The 19,855-nt window shown below is 47.4% G+C and overlaps 1 protein-coding gene and 1 non-coding gene across 9 annotated transcripts in view; one reads left to right on the top strand and one right to left on the bottom strand.

Moving 5' to 3' along the window:
• Window positions 1–19,855, bottom strand: part of BID (BH3 interacting domain death agonist) — a 52,323-nt gene that overhangs the window by 21,854 nt on the left and 10,614 nt on the right. For all 8 annotated transcript variants that reach the window (XM_004456774.5, XM_012524512.4, XM_004456777.5 and 5 more), the window contains exon 2: window positions 7,542–7,609. In XM_004456774.5, coding sequence (XP_004456831.2) covers window positions 7,542–7,553 — 12 coding nt within the window. In that variant the 5' untranslated portion in view covers window positions 7,554–7,609. The remainder of the gene's footprint in view (window positions 1–7,541; window positions 7,610–19,855) is intronic.
• Window positions 4,347–4,454, top strand: LOC111763762 (U6 spliceosomal RNA). The gene has a single exon (XR_002796561.1). It is a non-coding gene; the product is annotated as a U6 spliceosomal RNA (small nuclear RNA).

The following is a 19,855-nucleotide window of genomic DNA, read 5'->3' as shown; positions in this document are numbered from 1 at the left end:
CACACAGCAAATGAACACACAGCAAATGGACACACATTAGACAACGGGGGAAAGGGGAGAGAAATAAATAATAAATGCTTAAAAAAAAAAAAAAGAAATACAAATAGCAAAAATACACATGAAGAAATGCTCAACATCACTAATGATCAGGGAAACGCAAATCAAAGCTACACTGAGATATCATTTCACACCTATACAGTGGCCACTATTAAAAAGAGAACTCCAAGTGCTGGAGAGGACGTGGAGCGACAGGAACACTTATTCGCTGTTGGTAGGAATGCAGAGTGGCGCAGCCACTGTGGAGGACTGTGTGGCAGTTCCTGAAGCAGTTGAATATAGACTTGCCACGTGACCCTGCAACACCACTACGGGGTATATACCCAGAAGAACTGAGATCAGGGACATGGACGTCTGCATCCATGTTCATAGCAGCGTTATTCACGACTGCCAGAAGTTAGAGACAACCCAAGTATCCATCAACAGATGAATGGATAAACAAACTTGTGGTCTATTCACCCGATGGAATATTACACAGTTGTGAGAAGAAACAAAGTCCTAAAGCATATGATAACCTAGACGAATCTAGAGGACATTATGTGAGCAAAGCAAGCCAGACACAAAAAGACAAACACTGTATAATTGCACTACTATGAACCAAATATATTTTGTAACATATTCTATGATTGAAAAAAAAATTTATATGTATGTAATTGAGAAGAAGAAAAAAATGTGTTAGTCCCTGTTTCTGCCTAGCCAGGAAAGAAAAAAAAAAAGAAACAGGAAGCAATGACCCAGACAAAAGAGAGATTAAAGCATTAGAAACCATCAACACATATATATTTTTAATGTAATATTATTACAAAGTCAATAAAAAATAAAAAAATTAAAAAAAAAAAAAAAAAAAAAAAAAAGAAACCATCAACAAGGCGGACCAGATCTGGGACAAAGCTGCCAAAGACTTTAAAAAAAATGATCCTAAATATGCTCAAAGAGCTAAAGGAAAACCTGGACAAAGAACTAAATGAATGCTATAAAACCTGAACACAAAGAGAATATCAAAACAGACATGAAAATTATGAAGGCCACAGCAAGAGAAATTTAAAATCCCCTAAATGGGTTCCACAACAAATTGACGCTGGCAGAAGAAAGAATCAGAGAACCCGAAGAGAAAAACAATGAACTCATTCAATCTGAGGAGAAGAAAGAAGAAAGAAAAGTGATAAGAACCTGAGGAACCTATGGAACACTACCAAGTGTACTAATATATGTACCGTGGAAGTCCCAGAAAAAGAAAAACAAAATATTCCAAGAAATAATGGCTGAAAACTTCCCAAATTTAACAGAAGACATGAATCTACACATCCAAGAGGTTCAATAAACTCCAAACAGGATAAACCCAAGTAAATCTACGCTTGGGAAACGGATGTAGCTCAATCAATTGGGCTCCCGTCCACCATATAGGAGGTCCAGGGTTTGATGCCCAGGGCCTCCTGGTGAGGGCAAGCTGGCCCATGCAGAGAGCCGGCCCACACCGGAATGCCACCCTGCACAGGAGTGCCCTCCTGTGTGGGAATGCCACCCAGTACAGGAAAGTCACCCTGCGCAGGAGTGCCAGCCAATGCTGAGAGTTGGCACAGCAAGATGACGCAGCAGGAGACACAGGAGAGACAATGAGAAGATGGAGCAGAACAGGGAGCTGAGGTGGCGCAGGGGAATGACCGCCTCTCTCCCACTCCAGAAGGTCCCAGGATCGGTTCCTGGAGCTGCCTAAAGGAAATACAAACAGACACAGAAGAACACACAGCGAATGGACACAGAGAGCAGATAACAGGGGGGAACAGAGGTGGGGGGGGAAATAAATAAATCTTAAAAAAAAAAAAAAAACTTATCAAAATGTCAAATACCAAAGAGAAAATTCCAAAAGCCTCAAGAGTGAAGCAACATGACACATACAAGGGAGCCTCCATAAGATTAAATGCCTATTTCTCATTGGAAACCTTGGAAACAAGAAAATAGTTGGAAGATGTACTTAGAGTGCATAAAGCAAGAAACTGTCAACCAAGAATTTTATGTCCAGCATACCTATCTCTGAAAAGTGAGGGAGGGAAGAGGATGTGGCTCAGGCGACTGAGCTCCCGCCTACCACACGGGAGGTCCGTGGTTCAGTTCCTGATGCCTCCTAAAGAAGACAGTGAGCTGGCTTGATGGGCAGGCGCAGCAAGCTGACACAATGAGATGGCACAGCAAAAGACACAAGAAAAACATAATGAGAGACCCAATAAGGCAGGGAACAGAGGTGGCTCAAGCGATTAGGTGCCTCCCTCCCACATCAGAGGTCCCGGGTTCATTTCCTGGTGCCTCCTAAAGACAAGGCACACAACAGGTGCAAACAGCAAGGGGGTGGGGAAAACTAAATAAATAAAACAAATGAGAAAAGTGAGGGAGATATTAAGAAATGGGGAACTTCATCACCACTAAACCAGCCCTACGAGAAAATTTGAAGGGAGTTCTGCAAGTTGAAAGGAAACAACATCCGCTGGCTGAAGCCACATGAAGAAATAAAGACGTCTGGTAAAGATGGTAACGTGAGTAAATATAAATACCAGCACCAATATAAATTTTGGTTTGCAACTCCCCTTTTTACTTCCTACAGTATCTAAAAGGCAAACGCATAGCATGTAGCGATAAAGCAGTGGTGTGGGATTCCCTGTGTACATGCGTGTAATGTGTGACAAGAACGACGTGAAGTGGGGCATGGAGGGTTATAGGAACACAGTTCACGTAACACCACTGAAGTTAAGTCGATACAAAAGCAAAAGAGATTGTTACAGATGTAGGACGTTAAATTTAGGCCCCAGGGTAACTACAATATGAAGAAAGTATTGGAGAATATGCAAATTGACAGAGATGAAATTAGAGTACAGCTTACCAGGGTCGGGGGCATGGGAAGTTAATGTGGAATGGGTGTAGGGATGCTGCTTGGGAAGATGCAAAAGTTTTAGTAATGCTAGGGGTGAGGGCTCTGCAGGATCGTGAATGTGCTTCATCCCAGGGAATGCTCAGGGGTGACTGAGACAGAGATGTTTAGGTTGTACATGTTCCCACAATTTAAAAAAAGAGAAAAAGAAACTAAAGAAATGGTAACAGTTAAATACAATACATGCTCCTAGACAAGATCTAACAAGAGAAAAGAAGAGGCTCAAAATGACCTACTGGAACATATGGAAAAAAATGGAATATAAAATGCAAGTTGTTTTTTTGGTTTTCTTTAACATGTTTCCACATTACATAACTGTTTTACTTATTTTTTGGTTTTCACTGAGGCCAGGGGTTGAACCAGGGACCTCCTACGTGGGAAGCTGGTGCTCAACCACTGAGCTACACCGGCTCCCCTACATTCACTGTTAAAGGGAAGTGCTCCTCGGTGTTAAAAGTGTACAAACTGCTTAATCTGGTCAGAGATGGGATATGATAAAATACTAAAATGCAAGTTTTATGTCAATGTTAAATTTCTTGAACTTGATAACTGCACTCAGGGTGATTACATAAATGTGCTCAAGGAGGATGATCTGGGGAAGCGGACGTGGCTCACCTGATAGAACGTCCACCTACCACACGGGAGGTCCAGGGTTCAAACCCAGGGCCTCCTGACCTGTGGGATGAGCTGGCCCATGCACAGAGCTGCCACACGCAAGGAGCGCCGGGCCACACAGGGACACCCCAGTGTACAGGTGCCCCACACGCAAGGAGTGTGCCCTGTGTGAACAAAGCACAGGCTGCCCAGGAGTGGCGCCACACACACGGAGAGCTGACGCAGCAAGATGACGCAACAAAAAGAGATGCAGTTTCCCTGTGCTGCTGACAAGAATACAAGCAGACACAGAGGAACACACAGGAATGGACATAGAGAACAGACAATGGGGAGGGGGGAGGAGAATAAATTAAAAATTTTTTTAAAAAAGGAGGATTTGTGCAACCTGCTCTCAAATATTCAGAAGATGGACAGATGGATGGATGGATGGCTGGCAGGCAAAGGTGGTATGGATCTGGATACCTGGTGGGGGGTAAAGTATGGTGGAGTTTTCTGTTTGCGGTTTGTATTATTTTTGTACACTTGAAAATTTTTCAAAATAAAGTTTAAGCAAATAAAAAAGATAATGAATTTGATTTTCTCATGTAGCTCACGAAGTGGTTCTAATTGAAATTCCAGAAGACCCAGAAATGTTTTAAGCATAGACTACATCTACTCAGCTGGGGTAGACTGGCATATTTGTGGTCTTTTTTTTTTTTCCAAGAGCCTCATTATTTTATAGTCATTATATTTTGGCATTAAGATTTGACACATGGCGCTTGCTTTGGCAGCACATATACTAAAAGTGGAACGATACACAGACGATTAACACAGCCCCTGCACAAGGATGACAGCCAAATTCAACAAAGCATTCCATATTTTTAGGGAGGGGGGAGAAATAAAGAAATCTTTTAAAAAAAAACATTTGATGTGTGCACAGAGTTACACAGAGCAATAGCTCTTGATTATCACGTTAATTCAGCGGCAAGAAGGGCACTTAATACATCCGCGAAGAATTCAGAAGTCTTTGAAAGTGAACAGAAACATGAACACAGTCGACCCAGGAATAAGTGGTGCCCAGGCCTGATAGAAAACCTGAACGTGCCATCAAATCCCCTCCCCGCGTGCTGTCCTCCCGGGAGGTGCAGGGGCAGAGCACCTGGACAGCCACAGGTAATCCCCGAAGCGACACCTGCCGACAAATGAGTGCTCCTGTCTCAGCAGGGTCCGCTCTAAAACACAGGAAGAAAAATGCTGTGCAGAAAGGACTGCTATCTCTTAATAGCCAAAGGGCTTTCATGCAAAAAGGAAAAAAGGTACTCTTACTTATGCCACCAAGAGAGAAAACATGCGTCAGTGGGTAAAACTACCAGGAGAAAAACTTAAACTCGGCAGAAGGAAGCACTTCCATCCAGAATGGTCCTTAAGTGAACAAGCTTCCGTGGAAGGAATCAAGCACAGAGGAGACAATCACTTGAGGGAAAAGGAGCTGAAAAGGATTCAAGGATCAGAGGACCCTGGAAACTCTTTTTTAACCACCTACCACTCTAACCCCATGCGTGTACCCCTGTAAGCCGCTAGCCGAGCGCGTCTTCCTCTAAAAACCACATGCTGATGGGCAGTCCCGCCCTGAAGGGAGAGGACGTCAGACTCTGAAGAAGGCACTCAACAGCTTTCAGGATGTTAAATTTAAGCTCCATGGTAACTACAAAGAAAGTATCAGGGAACATGCAGACTGCTGTGGGGAGGTGGGCGAGAGGGGCCAGGGAGGATGGACAGTGGGTGCATAACGGGTGCAGGGATCCTTTTGGGGAGATGGGAACGCTGCAGTGATGGAAGGTGGGGAGGGCGCACAATATCATCAGTGTGATTCATTCCAGTGCATGGGTGCCTGGGAGTGGTGAGCTGGGAAGCCGCGTGGTGCATATATGTCCCCGCAATTGAAATAGAAAAGAAAAGAAAAGAAAGGGGAGGGAGAACAACTAAAGAGACAGGGACAAACGGAACACAAGACCCTGGCCAGGATCTAACAGCGAAGGAGAAAAGTTCCAGAAGGTCATTTTGGGGACAACTGGAATATGGATTGTAAGCTTTATATCAAGGTTAAATTCCTTCAACTTGGTACCTGCACTTTCGTGGTTACAGCAGTGAACGTCCTTGCTCTTAGAAGTGTCCATGGCAGTAGTAACTGTTCAAGGAGCATGACGGAGACAACCGTCTCTCAAGTTCAGAAATGAACTGACAGACAAAGACAGACAGACACATCTGGGTATCTGGGAGGTAGGGACATGCTGGGGCTCTCTCTATGGGGTTTATTTACACTCAAAACTCCTTTGTAAGTTTTAAAGGATTTCAAAATAAAAAGCAAGTAAGATCTTAAGATGTGGGAAGCAGATGTGGCTCAACTGACAGAACATCTGCCTACCACAGGGGCGGTCCAAGGTCCAAACCCCGGGCCTCCTTGATGCATGTGGAGCTGGCCCACACACAGCACTGATGTGCACAAGGAGTGCCATGCCACGCAGGGGAGCCCCACGCTCAAGGAGTGCGCCCCGCAAGGAGAGCCGCCCTTCATGAAAAGAGCACAGCCTGCCGAGAAGTGGAGCCGCACACACAGAGAGCTGACACAGCAAGATGGTGCAACAAAAAGAGACATACATTCCCGGTGCCGCTGACAAGATTATAAGCAGACATAGAAGAACACACAGCGAATGGACACAGAGAACAGACAACTGGGGTGGGGGGGGGAAGAGGGGAGAGAAATAAATATAAATATAAATATAAAAAAAAAAGATGTGACCGACCTCATTCAGGGCTGGTCTTTTTTTTTTCCTATGCAAATGGAAATTTAATTTTTCTAAATAACCTCTTTGTCGTCTTTTTTTAAAATTAAAGTTAACAGATCACCAAGAACGCTCCATTAAAAAACATAAGAGGTTCCCATATAACCCACTCCCCACCCCTCCGCCCCATAGGGCCGGTCTTAATCCTCGTACTGGAGTCCTTTATAAAGGGAGGACTAAAAAGGCATAAACAGAGAAAGCCACAGTGACAGGGAGAAGCCACAGATGGAGCAGCCCGAAGCAGAGGGGGAAAGAGGAGAGACGAGGGCCTGCCACGGGCTTGATGACCCACAGCTGAGCTCCAAGAAAAACCATCTTGAGATGGCACTACCCTGTGCCTGATTGCCCACAGCCGCAGCCTGGTGAGATGGCATCTCTTGATGCCTCGATATGGACATTTTCACAGCCTTGGAGCTGTACGCTTTACCCCAATAAATCCCCATCTTAAAAGCCAACCCATTTCTGGTATACTGCATTGGCAGGCTTCAGCCAACTAAAGCAAGAACTTCTCAGGCACCAGGTTGTGAGCTCAGGGATTTGCGTCGTAGGCCACGGAGTTGACTAAATGCCAAGGCATCAGCCTTTAGCCCTCCCAGCGGCCAGTGGGCGGCAGAAGGCTGACGCCTCCAGCGTGGAGGTCGAAAAGCCCCCAGGGCCGGACACCTTCAAGAGGTGGTAGATGTTGTCAAGGCAGGGAGTGCAAAGGCTACGCAACAAGGAGATGAATGAAAAGGCTGAGATTCCCTCTTGAGAGATCATTCAGGGTGAAGTGCATCAAGGAACAGGTTAGGAATCACCCTGCTGGAGGCAGGGGCACGGCCTCAGGTGGGCGACGCTACCTCTTAGGGGGTCTTAAGTACAAAGCCACCTCACTCTTCCAGATGGGCGCTGTGGGCACAAGACAGGAAGGGAGGGCTGTGAGGAGAGCAGAGAGTCGAGAGAGGGAGGACAAGAGGAAGGAGAGGGCATTTCTCTCTTCCTGTGCTCTGGTCAGCTGCATGTTTGGGGCTCCTCTGTGCGGCACGGTCAGCTGAGTGGGTAGTTGGCATCTACGCTGATGAGCACACACATGAAGGAGGAGCCCCGCCGCCTTCACTCCCTCCTCCAGGAGAGTTCTGGAGTCTGACCTGAGGATCCATGGCTCGGTCGGTGGTGGGCGGTCCGCGTCACCGCTGGCTCACGGGTGGTCAGCAGCCTGGAAAAGCACACACATGCATTAGGAAGGCAGCTGTCCCCGACGGTCTTCCTCATTCCAGAGCCTTCTCAAGGCACTGCAGAGCTCCCTGGGTCAACCCCTCCAAACTCAGATTTCAACTCTCCCATCCCAAAGACCACCTCACGGCAAGGCAAGTAGGGGCAGTATGGCTGACGGATAATTTTTACATCAACAACGTATTATTAGATTGTTTCCTAAAATAACAATGATAATAATAACCTTAGCTAACAAAATATACCTGGAAGTTTTCAGGGAGTCTGTTTATTACTTTGACCACTAACAGAGTCACTATAATCAATCCTTATTACTCATGGATTTCAGATTTGTGAACGTACCTACTTGCTAAAATTTATTTGTAATCCCAACACCAGTACTTGTGGCAATTTCACTGACATGTGCAGAAAGCTTTGTGTCTCCTTGGCTAAGTTACGGTATTCAGCTGTTTGGTCAAATGAGCACTGGCCTGATACTTACCATGAGGGTATTTTGTGAATTTAAATAGTTAGTCAGTTGATTTCACCTATGGCTGTTTGCATCTACAATCAACAAAGGGAACCGCCTTCCGTAATGAAAGAAATCTCATCCAATCAGTAGAAGGCCTTGAGCGGATGATTTCACAAAGAAGAATGTCTATCTCTGCCTCAGCCGACCAACTTCCAGGGAACTCCATCGCCCACGACTGGGCATGGCTGTGTGTTTGGAAGGGAGGGTGACTCAGGCTGTATGTGGACAGAGGAGGGATCTGGAAGGACAGTGGCCAGCTGGTCCTCCCGTGGGCCTTCCCAAGTCAAGAGGCAAAAGCCGCAGCTACGACCAGCATCGGGGTAAAGACACGCTGAGGCTTCCACTAGAGATGACAGAAGGAAGGTCCTCGCGCCACCTGACCGGCTGTTGTGGCCAAGAGCAGATGGGGGCAGTACAGGAAATTCTAAACACATGGGGAAGGGGAAACAACCTTTGCAACTCAGAAATAAACTTGTAAACAGAGAAAAAAAGCAAAAAACAACCACATGCCCTGCAGGAAACAGGCCCCCAGACGCCATCCACTTCCCCAGAGCCACCACTAAATAGAGCAGCTGGACTACAACTCTGGTCCTGGGAAGCAGACTTGGCCCAAAGGATAGGGCGTCCGCCTACCACATGGGAGGTCCGTGGTTCAAACCCTGGGCATCCTTGACCCGTGTGGAGCTGGCCCATGTGCAGTGCTGATGCGTGCAAGGAGTGCCCTGCCAAGCAGGGGTGTCCCCCGCGTAGGGGAGCCCCACATGCAAGGAGTGCGCCCCATAAGGAGAGCCGCCCAGAGCGAAAAACAGTGCAGCCTGCCCAGGAATGGTGCCACACACACGGAGAACTGACACAGCAAGATGACGCAACAAAAAGAAACGCAGATTCCTGGTGCCGCTGATAAGGATAGAAGCGGTCACAGAAGAACACATGGTGAATGGACATAAAGAGCCGAACACTGGGGGGGTGCGGGGGGGGGGCGAAGGGGAGAAAAATAAATAAAAAATAAATCTAAAAAAAAAGAACTCTGGTCCTGTGCCCCCCGGGCCAGTGCGCCTCCCCCATCGCCATGTGCTTACCTGCGGTAACTTCAGAAAACTAAGAGGGAGAACACAATCACACATCACGCCAGCACTCAAGAGTGGGTCTGACATACATTTTGGTTGATTTCCTTCCAGACTTTTATACACAACCTTACCATATGCATAGTTTCATATTCTTCTACTTTCACTTACATTGTGACAATTTTCCCACCTCAGTGAATAGTCTTTGGGAAGTGGATGTGGCTCAAGTGACAGAGCCTCCACCTACCACACGGGAGGACCTGGGTTTGATCCCTGGGGCCTCCTGGTGAAAAAGAAAAGAAAGGGTGCCTGCACAGTGAGCCAGTGCCCACGTGGTGAGCCAGTGCCCGCACGAGTGCCCACGCAAGTGCCCGCACGAGCCAGTGCCCTGCGCAAGTGAATCACGCAGCAAGATGACGATGCATCAAAAGACAGACAAGGGGAGAGTCAAGGTGAAGCGCAGCAGAAACCAGGAACTGACGTGGTGCAATTGACAGGGAACCTCTCTCCCCATCAGAGGTCTGCAGGATGGAATCCCGGTGAATCCTAGGAGAGAGACAAGGAAAAGAAAAGACAACACAGACAGCTAAAACAGCAGGGTGGAAGGAAAATAAATAAATAAATCTTAATAAAATAAAAATAGTCTTTGAAAAATATTTTAATGGCTATGTCATATTTTACTACAGTGGTTCTCAACCACCTCGTTAAGGCGTGGCCCTAATTAACCAGGATGGGGCTTCATCTCATCGCTAGAGGCCACAGAGGAGAAACTGTGGGAGCAGCCAGAAGCTGGAAATCAAAGGAACCCAGGAGAGAAAGGAGAGGACACCTCCATGGGCACTGCCACGTGACAGAACACACAGGGAACCCCAAAGATGGTGGGACTGCCAGAAGATACTGAACCTGAGAGGAAGCAAATCTTCTGGCCTCTGAAACCACGAGCAGGTCTAGTCTTGCTGTTAAGCCATCCTGGTTCTATGGCATTCGTTTTAGCAACCAGGAAACTAAAACAGTTTTCAGTATAGAAAGTGGGGTGTTGCCATAACTAACACCTAAAAACGTGGACACAGCTTTGGAACTGGATAATGGGTAGAGGATGGAAGAACTGTGACGTGCTTGATAGAGAAAACCTAGACTGCTCTGAAGAGACTGTCGGTGGCTTTATGGGCACTAACGGTAGCTCTGATGAGGCCTTGGAAGGAAATGATGAGTGAGTTACTGGAAACTAGAGGAAAAGCGGTCCTTGTTGTCAAGTGCCAGAGAACACGGCGAAGTATGTTCTGAAGTAGGAGGGAAGGCAGAACATTCGAAAGCGCTGCACTTGGATAGTTAGCGGAAGAGATTTCCAAGCGAAGGGTGAAGGTGCAGCCTGGGAAAAAGCAAGAGGAAAGGGATATGCTGAGAGTTAAACTCTAAAGCACAAAGCAAGAGAAATCCCATTTTGAGAATTCTCAGCCTAGTAGCCCGCTTTGAGACAAAGCTAGGCATCTGCTCTCTCGGGGACCCCCTGAGCTTTCAGGAAGTGAGTCTGAACACTGGGGTTTAACTCAACAGCCCTCCTCTAAAGGGGTCGGCTGGAAGTGGATGCGGTCCACGTCACGCCTGGAAAGCCGGAGTGTCTGACTGTTTGGAGTCACCTGAAGGGCCTGCACAGCCAATGAGATTTCCCCCAAATTTGTATAAACAGAGAAGGAACGAATTAAGGGAAGAACGTCGTCAAGGGCAGGCCCCTGTTCTTCTCTTTACGCCTAAGAAGACGGCAGAGCAGGAGCCCAAATCTGTGCTGTTTGGATGTCTGGGTAACATTTGTTGATCACCCGTAGCAGAAGTGGTTTTCAGAAAACTTGTAACCGATGAAAACATTTCAGGTAACTGGAGGCTAGAGCCTCCTGATTACTGAAAGCAAACTGCATGAAGCAGCGTGGTAGTCCTACAAATCACACTGACCAGCAGGCGCTACAGAAGACCTTGCCACGTGAGATTATGTTCTGTGTATAGATGAAAGCAATCAGAAAGATCTGAATAGAAAAGGAAATCAAGTTAAAAACTGCAGAGCTAAGGAAGCGGATGTGACTCAACTGATAGGGCACCTGCCCACCATATGGGAGGTCCAGGGTTCAAACCCCAGGCCTCCTTGACCCGTGTGGAGCTGGCCCATGCGCAGTGCTGATGTGCGCAAGGAGCGCCCTGCCACGCAGGGGTGTCCCCCGCGTAGGGGAGCCCCACACACAAGGAGTGTGCCCCGTAAGGAGCCGCCCCGTGCAAAAAGTGCAGCCCATGCAGGAATGGCACTGCACACACAGAGAGCTGACGCAGCAAGGTGATGCAACAACAACAAAAAAGCAACACAGATTCTGGTGCCGCCTGACTAGAATGCAAGTGGACACAGAAGAACACACAGCAAATGGAAAAAGAAAGTAGACAACGGGATGAGGGAGGAAGGGGAGAGAAATAAATAAAAAATAAATCTTAAAAAGACAAAAACAAAAACTGCAGAGCTAAAATCTAACTACTTGGGAGCTGTGATCCACAAAAACAACTTACCACTGACAATCTCTATTATGGGAATGACTCCAAGTTTAAGACTGTGCACCAGCAGTGTGGCAGGTGCTACAAAGCATTTCGGAGAAGTCACAGGGAAGCTGTAGCCATTCACTGCTAAAGGCCAACAATGATTAACATCTTTACAGTGATGGTTTTTCAATCAGTATTTTGAAAGTGTAATTTTCATAGCTCAAGGCCACAACTGTTTTCCCAATTAGCTTACTATTTCCTATCTTACAATATAATTGCAGATGGAAATCAGTGTTGTATCTGGCAGAATAATTAATAGAAATCTTTGATTTAGACAGTTAAAAAAAACAAGACTTCAAGGGCAGAATCCTGGAAATAAGGCCTGCACTGAAAAGATCTCCAGCCAAGAGAGGTGGGCCCCCCAGGTGTGTGCAAAGGGCAGGTCTACCCTGGTGCTTGGTGCCAAGGGAGCAGGCAGACCTTGTGCCCCACAGTTCAGGGACAGTGCCACCACCCCAACGCTCGGAGATGGAGGGGGTTCTGTGCCCTGCAGTTTGCTGACAACTAGCCACTGTTCCCATGTTTGGAGAGTGAGGCCTCCACCCCAGAGTTAGGGGAGCGCACGGCTGCTCACGAGTGCCTGGAAGGGGTGAGGCTGCTGCTCCATCAGGTGTAGAGGACAAATAATCGACCCACAGACAACTCTCAGACCTAGAAACCCTACAGCCTGTGTCCTGCTGGGTTTGGGACTTGTTTGGGGCTGGTGACCCCTGCTTGCTTTCCAAGTTCTCCCTTCTGTATTAGGAATGTGTATCCTATACCTGTCCTACCACTGTATCTTGGAAGCAGGTAACTATCTACGTTTTACAGGTCCAGCATATAGAGGAATTTGCCCCAGGATGGACAACACCCATATGTGATTTTGATGAAAATCTGTACTCAGCATTGTTCTAAAATGCCTTAAGCTTGTGGGATATGGCGATGGAATGAATGCGTTTTACATGTGGGAAGAGCACGTCTTTGGGTTCCAGAGAGTGGACTGTGGTAGCTTGGAATTAGGCACCCCAAAACAACAAACAAAAACAGAAAATAAAAGTGTGGGAAAGGAGGCAGAGAAATTGGAATTCTCATGCATTGCAGGTGGGAACATAACGTGGTACAGCTACTATGGAGCTGTTCCCTCAAAAGTTAAATAGAATTACCATAACCCAGCAATCCCGCTTCTAGGTATAGACCAGAGAGAGTGAAGTACAAGAGATACTTGTACACCAATGTTCACAGCAGCACAATTCACAAAAGTCAAAAGGTGGAAACCACCCAAGTGTCCATCAACAGAGGAATGATCAACAAAATGTGGTCCATATGCTACAATGATATATTATTGGGCCATGAGAAAATATGAAGTTACGAGACCTGCTTCAACAAGGAAGAATCTTGAAAACATTATGCTCAGTGAAACGAGCAAAGCACGTGAGGATAGAAATTGCAGGATGCCACTTAGAGCGATAGATACAGAAGTCTGCTGAGCTGGGGAACAAATTAGAGGTTACAGGGAAGGGGGAGGGGAAAAGTGCAGAAGGGGAATGATTTGGGAAAAAAAAAAAAAAAAAGCACTGTGCTGACGACCCTGGTGGCATCAACCTATTAAACCCAGACTCAAGCCGGATCTAACGCCTGGAAATCTGGCCCCGTCCCCTGTGTGGACAGGCTCCTTCGAGTCACAGGAGACCAGAGCGGCCGGGGCTCGGCGGCACAGCGGCCCCCAGGGATGGTGAGGCAGCCTGCCAGCTCCCTTCCAATCCCTTCCAGGTGGCAACCGTCTAGGAGGGCCAGCAGGGCGTGGTGCCTTCAGGGAGGGCACAGACTCCGGGCTTTCCTCTGGCTGTGTTCCCTGGCTACCCACAAAGGCCAGTGGGCCAGCAGTGACCAGGACAGGGCTGCAGACATCCCCGGGAACCCGAGAGGCTCCACGCTAGCAGCCTGGGGGTGCTTTCCACTCCCTTCCGGGAGCCAGTGCGCACACGGCCGGGCAGGCAGGGAGCAGGACACGATGACCCACCACCCCACAACCCTCCGAGGCTTCGGGTCTCAGAGCAGGCTCTCGGCCAGGAGGGCCCCACGAGGCCAGGCTGGGACGCAGCCCCTTCGATGGTCACTTCTCCGAGCCGCTCTCGCTCCCACCCCGCTAACAGCCGCGGACGCTGCGGGAGACCAGGACGAGCGCTAGCAATCGCAGCCGTCCAGCGAGGACGCCGCCGGCGCGGGCGCGGGCCGGGCTCTGCAGGCCTCCTTCCTGGCCGCCCTTCGTGCTCGGGGAGAAGGGCTTTCCGCTCCGGGCTTCAGACCATGGCGCAGCTCAGGCTGCGGGCACCGGGGCAGGCCAGTGCCCAGGGCGGGCCTCTTTCTCAGGAGTGAGACCAGCAGACAGAGCATACTTCACCTGGGGCGACAGGTGTCCAGCCCCCGCCAGGAGCCCCGAGAACCTCACCCCATGGGAGCCCCGGGCTGGGGCGATGAAAATGGTTAGGTCAGTGGACGACGGGGATGAGAGCACAGCATGTGAGTTTAATTAATGCCTCTCAACTGTACACTTCATACTGCATAAAATGCAACTTTGATGTTATACCTATGTTGATACCATAAAATGTTTTTTAAATGGCTTGTCGTCATTCGTGAGGCCCTGGTCACACAGTCTATTTGTCCAGTTATATCCTTAAAAAAAGGGAAGGCAGATCCTTCTTCGGGAGCTTATGCAAATAATCATACGGCCACAAAAGAAGCAGAAGGACTTGTAAGAGTTTCTGAATTTGGGGCAGAAGAGGGGAAGGGGTGGAGACCAGTGAGAACTGAATAGCATTTAAAAGCGATGCATTTCAGGAGTGTGGGAAATGGAGTGGGACGCTCCAGCCATCAGTCCCTTCACCAGAGCGGCAATTAAACAGGCAGGACATCTGCCTCCCTCTCTGCAACTCTGGAGTCGGGTAGAACACTGCAGCACCTAAGAAAGAGGAGGAGGAAAAGGCTGGTAAACTACGGGGAACCAGCGAACTTCCCTCTCCACACAGGGGCAACCCTCACTGACCCTCAATCCCCGCTGCTCCTGGTCCAGCTGCCGGTGCCAGTGTGGACCTAAGGACCCACTTACAGGGATGCGGCTGTGGCTCAACGGATAGGGTGTCCTCCTACCCATGGGAGGGTCCAGGGTTCAAACCCTGGGCCTCCTGACCCATGTGGAGCTGGCCCATGAGCAGTGCTGATGCGCGCAAGGAGTGCCCTGCCACACAGGGGTGTCCCCCGCCTAAGGGAGCCCCACATGCAAGGAGTGCGCCCATAAGGAGAACCGCCCAGCAAGAAAGAAAGTGCAGCCTGCCCAGGAGTGGTGCCGCACACACGGAGAGCTGACACAGCAAGATGACACAACAACAACAACAAAATCAAGTTTCCCGGTGCTGCAGGAGAATGCAAGCAGGCACAGAAAAACACACAGCAAATGGACACAGAGAGCAGACAATGGGGGGGAAGGGGAGAGAAATAAATAAAAATAAATCTTAGGAAAAAAAAAAGACCTACTTACAGGGAAGCGCGTGTGGCTCAGGCAACTAGGCTCCTGTCTACCACATGGGAGACCCTGGGTTCAATTCCTGAGGCCTCCTGGTGAAGGCGAGCTGGCCCGCACCACTGCGGAGAGCTGACGGCCTGCGCCACCGTGGCGAGCTGGTACAGCAAGATGACGACGCAACAAAGGAAGACACAGAGACACAGAAGAACACGCAGCGAGTGGACACAGAGAGCAGACAGCGAGCATTAGCGACAAGCGGGGGATAAATAAATAAAATAAAGCTTAAAAAAAAATTCCAACAAACAAAAAGACCTAGTTAGGTAACTGGGGGGGCATGGTTGGACTGATGTCGCTGCTGTTGATCACCTACTTCAGAGTTGGGGGCCCAGCTCTGAGGGCAGCCACTGTTCTGACCTGCCTTGGGCAAAAACAACAGGGAAGGCTGGAAGCGAGCACCCTCCTGCGAAACTACAGAACAGAGTTAAAGCGTGCATTTGCTGGGCAAGTGATGACTCAAAAAATGCAATTTAAAGACCCACAGAGAAAGCTCCAGGCACGCTGACTGGCCCTCCTCCACCCGTCCCCAGGGCAATGGGGAGCCCCCAGGCCTCCCTGTGCGGGTCTCTGCCCTCCTTCCAGCTGGGAAGACTGGCCTAAGAAGCTCCTAGCTGGCTCCCACCACGCCCCTAGCATTTGCCCACTGGGCGAAACCAGCCTAGGACAGCTAAAGCAGTGTAGGAAGCAATTGAGTCAGGTGGCTTAGGGCAAAGTTTACCTGCTTTTTAAGTCCTGCAAAGGAGAGGGAGAAAGTCTATTTTTCCCAGGAAGTGGAGGGAGCGTTCAAATCACCAAGCAGAGGAATCTCAAGGCCGCCAGCAGGCACAAGCAAGACAAGACACGGGCTCAGAGCTGAGGGCAGAACTCTGCTTCCGCAGCCTTTGCAGGCACCTGGCCTTTTCTACGTTGGTGGTTCATATATCCTCAAAATTCTAATCGGATGTATTCCTCCAGAATCAACACCTTTTAGCCAAATGGGGACTTCATCCAGCTTCACCCAGGATGCCAGATTCACCTTCCTCCAACAGACAGAACAGCCAGAGCGTTTTACACCTTGTCAGGTAAGGCCTACTGCCCCCAACCAGCAGGAAGCAATTACAGAAGAATGATCATTGTCCCTCAGCGCCCCTTTAAGAATAAAGGTGTAGGGAAGCAGCCGTGGCTCAAGGGCAGGGCTTCCACCTACCATGTGGGAAGACCGGGTTGGATTCCTGGGGTCTCCTGGTAAAAAAGAAGAAAAAGTGTGCCTGCATGGCAAGCCAGTGCCCGCGTGGCGAGCCAAGTGACTGTGCGGTGAGCCTGTGCCTGCGCGGTGAACCAAGTGCCCACGCAAGTGAGTCACGCAGCAAGATGATGACACAACGAAAGAGAGACCAAGGGGAGAGTCAAGGTGAAGCGCAGCAGAAACCAGGAACTGAGGTGGCACAGCTGACAGGGAACCTCTCTCCACATCAGAAGTCCACAGGATCGAATCCCAGTGAATCCTAGAGGAGAAAGACGAGAAGCAAGACCAAAAGAGTAATAGATACAGAAGATCACACAGCGAATGGACACAGACAGCAAAAACAGCAGGGCAGGGGGAGGGAGGGTAAGGGGAAGGGGAAAATAAATAAATCTTTTTTAAAAAAAGAACAACATTGTAAACTCTCTGAGGGGGTAAAGTCAGGGAATCATAGACGGATCTGGAACCTGGCAGAAAAACTGACGTCATTGAACATGTGTCCTTAGGTACCCAAAGACGGCTGCTGGAAGACCCCTGCCAGACTGCCCATTTCGGAACAAGATTTCGTCCGGAAGCCAGGAGAAGCCCCAGATATTCTCCAGGGGCCTACCAGTGGGTCCTCCTGGGGGACTGATGGGTGAGGTAAGCAATCAAAAGCGCAAACAGCCGGCACTCCTCCCCTGCCATCAGCAAAGGGGTGGGATAACTAATGGTTCAAAAACCAAGCCCAAAGGCCAAACCGGCCCCCTCTTGCCTTCTGCCCCCCTGTTCTGGCCTTCTTCACCACCTGCCTGGAACAACACACAAGTAAAACCTGGGCATTTATAATCTATAACAGGGAATGTAAATTGGCCCTCTTTATCACTCTTCAGCCTCTTCTTCTCTACCTGGGACCCGTGACCTGTTATTTTCTCCCATTTCTCTTTTCACCATTCCTTAATAAATTACTGCCCTAAATAACCTGGCTTGCTCCTGAGATTCTTTCTCAAAGCTTAGCCAAGGGAAGCAGATTTGGCGCAACTGACAGAGCATCCGCCTACCACATGGGAGGTCCGTGGTTCAAACCCCGGGCCCCCTGACCCGTGTGGAGCTGGCCCATGCACAGTGTGATGCGCGCAAGGAGTGCCCTGCCACGCAGGGGTGTCCCCCGCCTAGGGAAGCCCCACGCGCAAGGAGTGCGCCCCGTAAGGAGAGCCGCCCAGCGTGAAAGAAAGTGCACCCTGCCCAGGAGTGGCGCTGCACACATGGAGAGCTGACATAGCAAGATGATGCAACAAAGACACAGATTCCCAGTGCTGCTGATAAGAATCCAAGCAGACACAGAAGAACACACAGTGAATGGCACAGAGAGTAGACAATGGGGGAGGGGAGGGGAGAGAAATAAATAAAAAATAAATCTTAAAAAAAAAAAAAAAAAACCTAGCTAAGAACCGAGAGAAAATCCGGCTACAGTAATTAGTGGTGACACACTGACTGCTAATCTAAGCCCTCCCAGTCCTTTCATTACTAAAATATATGATTCCAATTTTGTCTAAAAGAAATTCAGACCCATCATGAACTCAAAGTGAAAAATTGAACTGAGTTTCATAAAACAGTTTCAAGAAAATTAAAAAATAATAATAATAATAAAAATATAGACACAGGCTCAGAAAAGACAAGGAGGACCCTGTACCTTGCATCTGCGTTAGGTTGACCTTCTCGATAGGGGGGCTAAATTCTGAAGGAAATACCAGTCAATGCAAAGCCAATGTGCAAAGTCTCTGAAAGGTGCTTTTTGCATTGGTTTGTTTGGTTTTATTAGCTCCTGGAATTTAAGAAAATCTCTGTCATATCACTAGCTGGATACAAACTCAAGAAACAGACAGCTCAAAGATTAAATCCCAGAGTTAAGATTTTAATATATTAAAATGTAGTGTGTGCAAAAAGATTATAAGATATAGAAGACAACCAGACTGAGGACATACTGAACAAAGACTTTTAAAAAACAATCTCAACATGCTCAACGAGATGAAGAAAAATAAAGAGAAACAGTCAAAAGGATATCAAGGAAACAATAAAAGAATCCTATGAGAGTCTCAATAAACAGAAATTTTCAAAAGGAACCAAATAGAAACTACTGAAGTTGAAGACTACAATAACTGAAATGAAAAATTCCCGAGAGGGTTTCAACAGCACACTGAAGCTAGCACAAGAAAGAAGCAGTGAACACAATTGAAATAAATCAGGCCGAAGAACAGAAAGGAAAAATAATTACAAAATAGTAAAAATACAAAAATAATTACGAAAAAGTAAAAGACCCTAAGAGACCTCTGTGACACCATCAAGCAGACCAGAAGACACATTATGGCATCCCAGAAGAAGAAAGGAGCAGAAGGAATATATTTTTTAAATTATGACAGAAAACCTTCCAAACATAGCAAAAGTTATAAATATGCATTTTCAAGAAACCCAAAGACCAACAAACAAAATAAACTTTAAGAGAATATACCTTGATACACAGTAGTCAAAGTGTTGAGTGCAAAGGACAAAAAGAGAGTTCTAAAAGCTACATGAGAAAAGCAGCATATTATGTACAAAAGAGTATCAATTAGATCAAATCCCAATTTTTCATCACAAACCATGAGGCAAGAAGGCAGTGGGATGAAATACCTAAAGCACTGAGAGAAAATAACTGCTAACCAAGAATTTTATATCCAGTTAGACTTCCTTTCAAAAATGTTTTCAAAATTTTTTGTTGATGACACACAAAAAATAAAACAACAATCATCTATAGGCAACAGAGACTCACTGGCTGTGGTGAATTCCATTATTTCATTATTCTACCCAAGAGTGAAATTCTCTTTTGGGAGACAATACATAACTGTTTCATAATAATTCTGACAAGTGTTTCTCCTGAGAATGAAAAGATATTATGGACGGTAGAAGCCCTGCAGCAAGAGATTTCCCATAAGGCCAACAATTTCTGAAATAGTCATGTTAATAGCAGTGTCATGTTAATTGTATGTTAATATTATGCTAATAATATTCATTGGTCAATAATTAATATTGTGTTACTAGCATAAAACTTAACCCAAGGAAGGCTAAGCAAGCATCTCTTCTCATCTGACAACTCTCTTCATACAGCTCTTACAATAAACAGTAACAATTCAGGCAAAGTATTTTTAACATTTCTTTTTTTAAAATTTTTTCCTATTATGGTAACACATACATAACATCAACTTTGCCATTTTAACCTTTTAAGTGTGCAATTCAGTGGTATTAATTGCATTGACAGTATTGTGCTACCACTACCACCACTCATTACC

This window comes from Dasypus novemcinctus, chromosome 20, assembly GCF_030445035.2.
Source record: "Dasypus novemcinctus isolate mDasNov1 chromosome 20, mDasNov1.1.hap2, whole genome shotgun sequence".
NCBI classification, from domain to species: domain Eukaryota; kingdom Metazoa; phylum Chordata; class Mammalia; order Cingulata; family Dasypodidae; genus Dasypus; species Dasypus novemcinctus.
This window is presented reverse-complemented; position numbering and strand designations above follow the sequence as displayed.